This window comes from Acipenser ruthenus, chromosome 59 (genome assembly GCF_902713425.1).
Source record: "Acipenser ruthenus chromosome 59, fAciRut3.2 maternal haplotype, whole genome shotgun sequence".
Taxonomy (NCBI): Eukaryota; Metazoa; Chordata; class Actinopteri; order Acipenseriformes; family Acipenseridae; genus Acipenser; species Acipenser ruthenus.
The window spans coordinates 3,035,431-3,048,097 of record NC_081247.1 but is presented as its reverse complement, the minus strand read 5'-3'; the positions used below and the strand labels follow the sequence as shown (position 1 = coordinate 3,048,097).

At 44.8% G+C, this 12,667-nt stretch overlaps 1 protein-coding gene across 2 annotated transcripts in view; it reads right to left on the bottom strand.

Moving 5' to 3' along the window:
* LOC117970380 (folliculin-like) overlaps positions 1–12,667 on the bottom strand; it is a 48,731-nt gene extending 36,064 nt beyond the window's left edge. The window contains exons 1-3 of one of the 2 annotated variants that reach the window (XM_059018330.1): positions 12,372–12,667; positions 5,530–5,825; positions 3,810–3,956 (exon numbers count right to left, since the gene is read on the bottom strand). In XM_059018330.1, coding sequence (XP_058874313.1) covers positions 3,810–3,956; positions 5,530–5,820 — 438 coding nt within the window. In that variant the 5' untranslated portion in view covers positions 5,821–5,825; positions 12,372–12,667. Of the gene's footprint in view, positions 1–3,809; positions 3,957–5,529; positions 5,826–6,474; positions 7,066–12,371 lie in introns of those variants that run through there. The other variant, XM_059018331.1, reaches the window with a different exon arrangement.

Here is a 12,667-nt window from a genome sequence, read left to right as displayed (position 1 = left end):
ATACATCTCCCCCGCTCCACTCCCCCGCTCCATATACATCTCCCCTGCTCCGCTCCCCCGCTCCATATACATCTCCCCAGCTCTGCTCCCCCGCTCCATATACATCTCCCCCGCTCCACTCCCCCGCTCCACTCCCCCGCTCCATATACATCTCCCCCGCTCCGCTCCCCCGCTCCATATACAACTCCCCCGCTCCGCTCCCCCGCTCCGCTCCCCCGCTCCATATACATCTCCCCCGCTCCACTCCCCCGCTCCATATACATCTCCCCCGCTCCACTCCCCCGCTCCATATACAACTCCCCCGCTCCGCTACCCCGCTCCATATACAACTCCCCCGCTCCATATACAACTCCTCCGCTCCATATACAACTCCCCCGCTCCATATACATCTCCCCCGCTCCGCTACCCCGCTCCATATACAACTCCCCCGCTCCGCTCCCCCGCTCCATATACAACTCCCCCGCTCCACATACATCTCCCCTGCTCCACTCCCCCGCTCCACTCCCCCGCTCCATATACAACTCCCCCACTCCTCTCCCCCGCTCCATATACATCTCCCCCGCTCCACTCCCCCGCTCCATATACATCTCCCCTGCTCCACTCCCTCGCTCCATATACAATTGGCTCGCTCCACTCCCCCGCTCCACTCCCCCGCTCCATATACAACTCCCCCGCTCCGCTCCCCCGCTCCATATACATCTCCCCAGCTCTGCTCCCCCGCTCCATATACATCTCCCCCGCTCCGCTCCCCCGCTCCACTCCCCCGCTCCATATACAACTCCCCTGCTCCGCTCCCCCGCTCCATATACATCTCCCCTGCTCCGCTCCCCCGCTCCATATACATCTCCCCAGCTCCGCTCCCCCGCTCCATATACATCTCCCCCGCTCCACTCCCCCGCTCCATATACATCTCCCCCGCTCCGCTCCCCCGCTCCATATACATCTCCCCCGCTCCACTCCCCCGCTCCATATACATCTCCCCCGCTCCACTCCCCCGCTCCATATACATCTCCCCCGCTCCATATACAACTCCCCCGCTCCACTCCCCCGCTCCATATACATCTCCCCTGCTCCGCTCCCCCGCTCCATATACATCTCCCCAGCTCTGCTCCCCCGCTCCATATACATCTCCCCAGCTCTGCTCCCCCGCTCCATATACATCTCCCCAGCTCCACTCCCCCACTCCATATACATCTCCCCCGCTCCACTCCCCCGCTCCACTCCCCCACTCCATATACATCTCCCCCGCTCCATATACATCTCCCCCGCTCCACTCCCCCGCTCCATATACATCTCCCCTGCTCCGCTCCCCCGCTCCATATACATCTCCCCAGCTCTGCTCCCCCGCTCCATATACATCTCCCCCGCTCCACTCCCCCGCTCCACTCCCCCGCTCCATATACATCTCCCCCGCTCCGCTCCCCCGCTCCATATACATCTCCCCCGCTCCACTCCCCCGCTCCATATACATCTCCCCCGCTCCATATACATCTCCCCCGCTCCACTCCCCCGCTCCACTCCCCCGCTCCATATACAACTCCCCTGCTCCGCTCCCCCGCTCCATATACATCTCCCCCGCTCCGCTCCCACGCTCCATATACATCTCCCCCGCTCCATATACAACTCCCCCGCTCCCCCGCTCCGCTCCCCCGCTCCATATACATCTCCCCCGCTCCATATACATCTCCCCCGCTCCGCTCCCCCGCTCCATATACATCTCCCCCGCTCCGCTCCCCCGCTCCCACGCTCCATATACATCTCCCCAGCTCCACTCCCCCGCTCCATATACAACTCCCCCGCTCCGCTCCCCCGCTCCACTCCCCCGCTCCATATACATCTCCCCCGTTCCATATACATCTCCCCCGCTCCACTCCCCCGCTCCATATACATCTCCCCCGCTCCACTCCCCCGCTCCATATACAACTCCCCCGCTCCGCTCCCCCGCTCCACTCCCCCGCTCCATATACATCTCCCCCGCTCCATATACAACTCCCCCGCTCCGCTCCTCTCCCCCGCTCCATATACATCTCCCCCGCTCCACTCCTCTCCCCCGCTCCATATACATCTCCCCCGCTCCACTCCTCTCCCCCGCTCCATATACATCTCCCCCGCTCCGCTCCCCCGCTCCGCTCCCCCGCTCCATATACAATTGGCTCGCTCGGCTCCCCCGCTCCGCTCCCCCGCTCCATATACAATTGGCTCGCTCTGCTTCCCACTCCGCTCCGCTCACACCCAGAAATGGCTCCAAGAGAGCCTATGGCAAGGGGTATTAGTTACGTTTTTTGTAAATTAGCAAATAAGTGATACTGCTTTCTTAATACATGAACCTGACATTTAAATGCAGCAATCTAGTCAAGTTACAAAACCACCATAGTTGCTAAGGTATTAGCAGAGTAGAAAACATTGTGTTGTGTAATTTATAAAAGAGTCTACTTTGTGGTCAAGTGTGTACTTGTTGGGATGTTTAAAAACCCTGAAGTTTACTGTTTAGAAGCATTTCAAGGCAAACTTTCCCTGTCAAAAAATTGAATAATTTGTTTTCTTTCGATTTTAGTGTTTTATAACCTAGTTTGCCATTTACCATATTTACAGGTTTTTTTTAGATTTAAACGTTATATTAAAAAAAAATACATAATAGAAATAAACAGAAAAAAACATTTTGTCTTTGCAGAATTTAACAGAGCCTACTGTAAATATTGCGTGCATTTTGGTAGCGAAACAGTAAAAAATGCAGAGAAACTTTTACACAAAGTTTTACACAAGCCCTTTCAAAAACTGAGGTTCAGCAATTACAAAACGAGAGAACATCAAGAAAAACCAGAATTCCATAAAGCAGCAGTAATAGTTGCCAATGATTTTGTATCTGGGATACAACAAACTAAAACACCTGCACATCAGGAGCTGAATTCAGCTTATAGAGAAAGAATGAAAAAAAGAAAAAAAAAACAGGCAGAAGCTATTTTTATATTTGAATAACTATTGCTTATTATAGTTGTACTCTTAGTATGTTACTTAAATTTACTAGCATGTTCCAAACTGCACTGAAAGGAACATTTCCTTAAGGTTTGTTATACTTGTTAAGGTGAGGTGAGGTCACAGGGAACCTTCTGTGTATCTTGAAGAATTTAGTGAACAAGTCAAGCTACGGCCCTGTTAATCAATAATTGATTGATTGTGTTCACTGTTAAATAAAACCCAAATCCTACAAGTTATATTCTACTTTTTTGCGTGTGTTTTGTGTGACAGGAAGGGGGCAAGTAGATTTTTCTAGCATTTTGTCCCTTGACAACAAGTTTTTTTTTTCAGAAATTGCACACTCGTGTACAGATGCTGTGTAGATGTATAGTTAATGTACAGATGCTGTGTAGATGTACAGTTAATGTACAGATGCTGTGTAGATGTATAGTTAATGTACAGAGGCTGTGTTGATGTATAGTTAATGTACAGAGGCTGTGTTGATGTATAGTTAATGTACAAAGGCTGTGTAGATGTATAGTTAACGTACAGATGCTGTGTAGATGTATAGTTAATGTACAGATGCTGTGTTGATGTATAGTTAATGTACAGAGGCTGTGTAGATGTATAGTTAATGTACAGAGGCTGTGTTGATGTATAGTTAATGTACAGATGCTGTGTTGATGTATAGTTAATGTACAAAGGCTGTGTAGATGTATAGTTAATGTACAAAGGCTGTGTAGATGTATAGTTAATGTATAGAGGCTGTATAGAAGTATAGTTAATGTACAGAGGCTGTGTAGATGTATAGTTAATGTACAGAGGCTGTGTAGATGTATAGTCAGCTGTATTACCTCACAGCTCAGACTGCGCACACACGCCTGTCTCACGATGCTGAAGAGCTGGGGGTGGGGGGGGTGCTGGTGACTCAGGTACTTGATGGATGTCTCGCTGTCGTGACTGATGAAGCCGGGGTGACCACAGGGAAGAGACCTGCACCCCTAAACACAGAGAAAGAGAGAAAAAGATCACTGCACCCCTAAACACAGAGACAGAGAGAGAGAGAGACTGATCACTGCACCCCTAAACACAGAGAGAGAGAAACGGATCACTGCACCCCTAAACACAGAGACACAGAGAGACTGATCACTGCACCCCTAAACACAGAGACAGAAAGAGAGAGAGGCTGGTCACTGCACCCCTAAACACAGAGACAGGGAGACTGATCACTGCACCCCTAAACACAGAGAGAGAGAAACGGATCACTGCACCCCTAAACACAGAGACACAGAGAGACTGATCACTGCACCCCTAAACACAGAGACAGAGAGAGAGAGAGGCTGGTCACTGCACCCCTAAACACAGAGACAGGGAGACTGATCACTGCACCCCTAAACACAGAGACACAGAGAGACTGATCACTGCACCCCTAAACACAGAGACAGAGAGAGAGAGAGGCTGCTCACTGCACCCCTAAACACAGAGACAGGGAGACTGATCACTGCACCCCTAAACACAGAGACAGGGAGACTGATCACTGCACCTTTAAACACAGAGACAGGGAGACTGATCACTGCACCCCTAAACAGAGACAGGGAGACTGATCACTGCACCCCTAAACACAGAGACAGGGAGACTGATCACTGCACCCCTAAACACAGAGACAGGGAGACTGATCACTGCACCCCTAAACACAGAGACAGGGAGACTGATCACTGCACCCCTAAACACAGAGACAGGGAGACTGATCACTGCACCCCTAAACACAGAGAGAGACTGATCACTGCATCCGTAAACAAAGAGACAGGGAGAGAGACTGATCACTGCACCCCTAAACAGAGAGAGAGAGAGAGAGAGAGAGAGACTGATCACTGCAACCCTAAACAGAGAGAGAGAGAGAGAGAGAGAGAGAGAGAGAGAGAGAGAGAGAGAGAGAGAGACTGAAATACTACAAATATAACTGCTTATTTACATGATTTATACACTAAAGTAAATAAAGTTGACTTTTTAAATCACTGTTTCCCCAGTACAAGAATCTTGCTCTGAACTTGTATTTTGTATTCCTTCAATGTACTGGCTACGTCTCTTGTTAACACTTGTTTAACTTCTCCAGAGCCAGTCATGCAGAATGTTTCATCAGTCAACCTGAACAAAACTGCTCACTGCATTATAATACATACTGGTGCCTGCAATTACCGGAATGCGTTTAATGTTTTAGACCATATTCTTGAAAATATGAATGTACGAATGTTTTTATTTTGTCATACACTGTAGCACATGTACTTATGTGCTACTCTAGTGTCACCTAATAGCAGTAGGAGGCACCAATGAAGAAAAATTAGCAACTTTTCAGTTTTGTTGCTATGCATTTAAAATTCTATAAATATGGGCTAATTCCTTTTTTTTTCTGTGATTGCAGAATTGCATTTTCCTGGACAGACTAATATATAGTTCATGTAGAGAGGCTGTATAGATGTATAGAGGATGTATAGCTACTCTGTGTTCCCATGGTTTTAGTTTACTACATTCTTTCAGAGTTCAGTCTTATAGAATGGAAGAGGATTCTATCCTGACCTCACACATGTCTGCCCTCTGAGGGGCGGGGCTTCCTGTGGTGGTGGGCGTGGCCTGCTGTCCAAGGGCAGAGTCTCTGGCTCTCATGGTGATACCTCCATCTCCTGGCTCCTCCCCCTCCTCTCCTTGCGAGCAGGAGAGGGCAGAGCTTCCCCTGCCAGGCTCTGTCCCCTGTGCGCTGGCCCCTCCCCCGGTCTCCAGGGGAGTGGGGGAGTGCAGAGCTTCTGTGCAGAAGAGGGTTCGAGGACCATGGAGTTCACAGAAATGACAGAGAGCGACCAGAGCATTCATCACACCTGAGAGAGAGAGAGAGAGAGAGAGAGACAGAGGACTGATCACTGCACCCCTAAACACAGAGAGACTGATCACTGCACACCCCTAACCAGAGAGAGAGAAAATAATTTGTGACTTTTATTGTTATATATGTTAATAAAATATACATTTACTTTGGCAATACTTGTATGACTTGTCATGCCAAAAGAAAAAGAGGGGAGGAGCAAGAAAGAGACATTCTGGGCAATACACTGGACATACAAATAGGCCCTTTATTTATTCATTTCTGTTAAAAGCAGAGCTCCACATTCCTGTTCAGTCTGACACTACAATATAATTCCTTCTTCTTGGTGTCTGTGTTAGTTTACTACAATCTTACAGTTTAGTTTCATGGAAGCTGCAGACAGAGAGACAGTGACCCACAATCCTGTTGAGTTTGACATTAAAATAGAATCCCTCCTTCTTGGTGGCTGTGTTCATTTACAACATTCTTCCAGAGGTTAGCCAAAAGAAAGAACGTAATTGACAGTCCAGTTTGTTTCCATTCTCCCTCAATAGGGAGGGACACAGGCTTCCTCCTCCCTTGAAACCTGCTCGACACGACATGATTGTCACTCTGTGAGCCCAACAGAATAGAACAGAACAGAATAGAACAGAAATGCTCCTGCTTACTTGCAGCAGTAGTTTAGGAGGTTAGAAATGACATCTTCAAGCTCTGCTAGACCTGAGGAGAGAATGACTTAAAACAGACATTTATTTTGTCAAATTTAAAGTTCCTGACGTGGTTTAGATACGGTGCACAAGTAATTATTATGACACTTTACAGAAAAATAAGAAAAGGTGTTTATTAACGTCATGCATACCCTCCAAATGTTACGATTTAGCTGGTACAATACTTCTTTCTAACTTTGGTACCGAACAAATTGATTTTGTGTACGAATTTTGAGCTTCATCTGAAGCCCTTTTTTCCTGCACCCACACCAGGCCACTAGAGGAATGCGGGTGCTAGCGTCACATCCCCATGGTACTGCCTGCTAGACAGAAGTTAGTAGACAGCAAAGATATTGCTAGAGACAGTCCATTCAAAGATATTCTGCTATTACAGAATTTGTTTGGTTGATTTCCGAGCAGTCTCAGTCGCACTCAGAACCACGCTCATGGCTTGTTCCATCCCTGCTCGCAAGAATATGGACGGTAAGAATTCTTAACAATATTACACGCAGGGTTGGGTGCTGGAGATTAAAAACTGAAGAAATAATTAAGAAGAAAAATATTTTCAGGGTGTTTTTGTGAGGTTGAAACTCTTGCTGGCACCAGGTATTGAAACTTCTATATTTCTTAACCCTTAGCGGTCCTATGTCAGACCTGGTCTGACATTACAATTTTCCCTTTCTGGTCTGATGTTGGACCCTGTCCGACATCATCAAAAAGTCGTAAAGCACAGGAAAAAGGCAAGAAAACCATTCAATGGCCGAGTGAGACCGATAGGAGCTGAGAGAAACCGGGGGGGAAATTTTTTTTTAAAAAAAGGGACCGGATCTGAGCAATACACATAGCTCCAGCACCACAGAGATAACACGGACATAAACAAACAAGATAGCTGCTTCTGCATCCAGCGCTCAGAGAATATCACAGACATTTGCAGAGCTTTTTGAGATGTTAGAGTAATAAAATAATGACTTGGGTCGCATTATTGAGGAGTTTGGTGATAAAACGAGTGATCAGGAGATGATTTAATCGGTATGCACGACTATGAAGAGGTATGTGAAAAATACAGCGAACAAGGGGTGGGTCGGGGCTGGAGATGCAGTACTGAGTGTCCTGTTGACATGCAGTGCCTTTCAAACCTGTTTTACTGTGAACAGAATACTTTTAAACAGCGCGTCTAAAATAAACTGCGCGTGTGAAAATAAATTGGACCTGACGCGCCTGAGACGCGCTGAATAAATGGACCGCTAAGGATTACTCTTAACACCAGAACTGCCAAGGCAGTCATTTTGACGGTTTTCACTTTTAGAATTTAAATTACTCTGCGTGTGTAAAATATCCGCAGTTGTCTGGTCTTGATTTTTCCAAAATACATGTATTAAGAACTGTGATGGGGTGCCAGCTCGCCCCTATAATTTGTGGTGTTATTATTTTTACTGTTGTTTTCATTATGTTTTTCATTATAATTCTTGTTTGTTTTGGATCGGAAGGGAGGGGGTTAAATTCCTCCCTGTAAAATACATGTGAGAATGTGGCTGGAGCCTTAAGTGTGTAATTGTTAATTATTGGTTAATTGGGCTCCAGCCACAGACTATAAAAGGCAGATGAAATGCTTGTTTGTGGAGTGTGGTTTGGAGTGGTTTTGTTTGAAGAGACACAGAGTAAATGTTGAAATACTTGTTTAATTTGATTTATTTTGTTCCAGTGTTTTGTTTGAAACCTTTTGTTTCGTGTTTATAACTTTTGTTTGGCCCTCGTGCTTGTTTATTTGTGGTTTTTTTGTCAATTAAAGTATTTTTATTTCACTGCATTTTCTGACTCTGAGTCTTCCCTCTGCGGCTATCCTGCCACAAGAACATCAAGTTTACAAAGGAGAGGAGGCCATTCGGCCCATCTTGCTCGTTTGGTTGTATTACCCTGACAGCATTTGAAAGTCTGAATCGCTAAAATAAAACAGTTATAAGCACTTCTGCCTAGAACCACCAAAAACCGTCATTTTGACGGCTTATTACAATGCATGCTTTTACTGTTAACATAACCTACAGTACGCTATTTTCTACATGTATACAGGCCAGTTTGCTATCTCTACCTCCACTGAGTTTACAGCAGTATGTATTTGAATAGAATATTGCTCTTGAAGTCTAGATATGTTATCCAAATATCTATTGTAATCCTATCAATTCCTTGCAGAACTGCCGTCTGGCTGTCTACGTGAGCATATATAGTCTGCTGTCTTATATCATTACTATTACAAGAATTTTTCAAGAAATCTTGATATTTTTGCAATTTGATTTGAGAGCAGCTACAGATATATTTACATTGGCATCAGAAATTTGGAACGACTTCATTGAAAACAGCATTGCCTGTTTCAAGCTAAACATAAAACACTACATGGACAAGGAGCTGTTTCCGACAAAAGCACTGAGTCGCTGGACAAACAAACCTGTCAAATTTGGTATCAAGTTTTGGCTGGCAGCGGACCCTACCCCTACCTGTGCAAAGATGAAACTCACCCAGCTGGTCAGAGACTGGGTGACAATGTGGTACTTAGGCTGATGTAACTGTACTTAGGAAAAAGGATGACAATTTTTTTCCACTGTAATTAGCAAAACAGTTGAAGAAAAGAAAAAAAAAAAAACAGCCTGGTTGGAACAGTAAACAAAGCGAGAAGAGAGATTCCATCATCTGCGCAAAACGTAGTACTCAGTGAAAGCAATCACCGGTGTCCAGGTGCTGTATTTCACAATGTAGTGGACATGGCAGCCATCAATTCCTTCTTTTTGTTCAAGGAATGCACCGGGGGAAAGCCACTGAGCTTTGGAAGAAACATTTTGATCAGAAAACTGCAAAGCAGCAGGAAAACCACAGGGAACCTGGATACAGTGTGCATCAAGTGACACATGCAACAGAAAACAATGGCAGGTAACTAAATGCAATACAAATAAAACTTCTGATATCTGTGCCCAGTGTGAAAGAGCAGCATGTGGAAAAAGAACTCGACAAGTTCACAAGCGCTACAGCTGTGTGGATTGTGCGAATATTGCGGCTACTCTGAAGTATGTTTCCCTGAATGCACATTCCCGTTACACAATGTGAACCGAGTTATTTTCTTTTTTATGTTATTTTTTATAAATAATTACTTTGTTTTTACAATTTTGTATTTATATTTACCAGTTTATAGCTGTTTATACTATTTTCTATTCAAATTTTATTTTATTCTAGTTTTTCATTTTTTGAAGTCATGCGTTATATGCGGTAATGTGGGAAAAAAGCCTTTTATGTTATTTTTTCATTTAAATATGGTATTTCTGTTACCACAGGGATCAGTATTAGGTGCTCTGCTATTCCTAATCTACATTAATGATTCAGATTCTTGTATAGTAAGCAAACTTGTTAAATGTGCGGACAACACAAAAATAGGAGGAGTGGCAAACACTGTTGCAGCAACAAAGGTCATTCAAAATGATCTAGACAGCATTCAGAACTTGGCAGACACATGGCAAATGAAATTTTAATATAGAAAAGTGTAAGGTACTGCACGCAGGCAATAAAAATGTCCATTATAAATACCATATGGGTCTCAGAAATGTCTTCATCAAGACAATGTGGGGATGCTATTATTATTATTATTATTATTATTATTATTATTATTATTATTATTATTATTTATTTCTTAGCAGACGCCCTTACCCAGGGTGACTTACAGTTGTATAACTCCCCAGTAATGTTGTTGAAGCTGACACCCTGGGATCCTTCAAGAAGCTGCCTGGTGAGATTCTGGGATCAATAAGCTACTAACAACCAAACGAGCAAGATGGGCTGAATGGCCTCCTCTCGTTTGTAAACTTTCTTATGTTCTTATGTTCTTATGTATACAAAAAATACATATCAAGAATTACAGTACAATTAAGAGCAAGATATAAAATACAATTACTTCAGTCCTAATAAGAGCACATACAAAACACAATACAATTTGACATAGGGGCAGTTCAAGAGCAGGGTGTAGACAATGTGGGGAAGCTATTAAAAAGGCCAACAAGATGCTCGGATATATTGTGAGAAGTGTTGAATCAATGTTAAAACTTGACAATGCATTAGTAAGATCTCATCTAGAATATTGTGTTCAGTTCTGGTCACCCCGTTATAAAAAGGATATTGCTGCTCTAGAAAGAGTGCAAAGAAGAGTAACCAGAATTATCCTAATTATCCCGGGTTTAAAAGGCATGTCGTATGCAGACAGGCTAAAAGAATTGAATCTTTTCAGTCTTGAACAAAGAAGACTACGAGGCGATCTGATTCAAGCATTCAAAATCCTAAAAGGTATAGACAATGTCGACCCAGGGGACTTTTTCAACCTGAAAAAAGAAACAAGAACCAGGGGTCACAAGTGGAGATCAGATAAAGGGGCATTCAGAACAGAAAATAGGAGGCATTTTTTTACACACAGAATTGTGAGGGTCTGCTTGATGAGATCCTGGGATCAATAAGCTACTAACAACCAAACGAGCAAGATGGGCTGAATGGCCTCCTCTGCTTTGTAAACTATTTATGCACTTGGGTAAGAGATACAGGTTCTTAAAATTAAAAAGGTATACTTTTGGAGCAAGTCAGTTTATACCACCTGCTTTAAAAAATATGAAGTGTGGGCCAGGACAGGGCACCTGAGCACAGGGTTAAGAAGACAGGGCAGGCTCCTCAGCAAGATGGGATTTCAGGACAGGAAACCGAGCACAGGGTAAGAACTAGATAGAAGACAGGGCAGGCTCCTCAGCACGATGGGATTTCAGGACAGGAAACTGAGCACAGGGTTAAGAACTAGATAGAAGACAGGGCAGGCTCCTCAGCAAGATGGGATTTCAGGACAGGAAACTGAGCACAGGGTAAGAACTAGATAGAAGACAGGGCAGGCTCCTCAGCACGATGGGATTTCAGGACAGGAAACTGAGCACAGGGTAAGAACTAGATAGAAGACAGGGCAGGCTCCTCAGCACGATGGGATTTCAGGACAGGAAACTGAGCACAGGGTAAGAACTAGATAGAAACCAGGGCAGGCTCCTCAGCACGATGGGATTTCAGGACAGGAAACTGAGCACAGGGTAAGAACTAGATAGAAGACAGAGCAGGCTCCTCAGCACGATGGGATTTCAGGACAGGAAACTGAGCACAGGGTAAGAACTAGATAGAAGACAGGGCAGGCTCCTCAGCAAGATGGGATTTCAGGACAGGAAACTGAGCACAGGGTAAGAACTAGATAGAAGACAGGGCAGGCTCCTCAGCACGATGGGATTTCAGGACAGGAAACTGAGCACATTGTAAGAACTAGATAGAAGACAGGGCAGGCTCCTCAGCAAGATGGGATTTCAGGACAGGAAACTGAGCACAGGGTAAGAACTAGATAGAAGACAGGGCAGGCTCCTCAGCACGATGGGATTTCAGGACAGGAAACTGAGCACAGGGTAAGAACTAGATAAAAGACAGGGCAGGCTATTCAGCACGATGGAATTTGTTATAGAGATTTTGTGAGACAATGAAACATACACAGATTTACAAAATGCATACTTTAAGGTTAACATTTGAAAGATTATCTGAGAGGGGCATGTCCCAGACCCCCGTGGTAGCAGGTCTCTCACTAGTACCACACTGTGAGTATGTATGGTGACTTCGTGAGACAGTACTCTGTCCATCGCCGCTTGCTCTCTTAATGCCCCACAATAGCACCTATTTTCATAGGTGTGATTATGTACGATTTATATTGATACAATTATTTATGATATACAATTAATGTATGTACCGTGCCGCATCACATGATCTTCACAAGATTTGCTGAAGCCAAGGTACAAATATTAAAACTCTTTACTTACTGTTTCGCTGCCGTACTATATGAACCGTAACCAAAACGAGCTCGGACGGCTATACTAAATGGCTGTCGATTTCTAATTAAACGCTCGTCACGCACAGGTTTGCTAATAATTTCACAGCAACTTCAGCTTCTTCGTACTTCCTCGGCTTGTTGTTATTTTCCGAGCAGGCCTCGACCGCCCCCGTCACATGACTGGGGTTTTGTCAGCCTCGTAGTACGTAGCCTGTGAATAAATTGATGTATTGCTGTTATCTGAAAATAAACCTGAAGTTTCAAAAACAGAAATAATTGATAAGG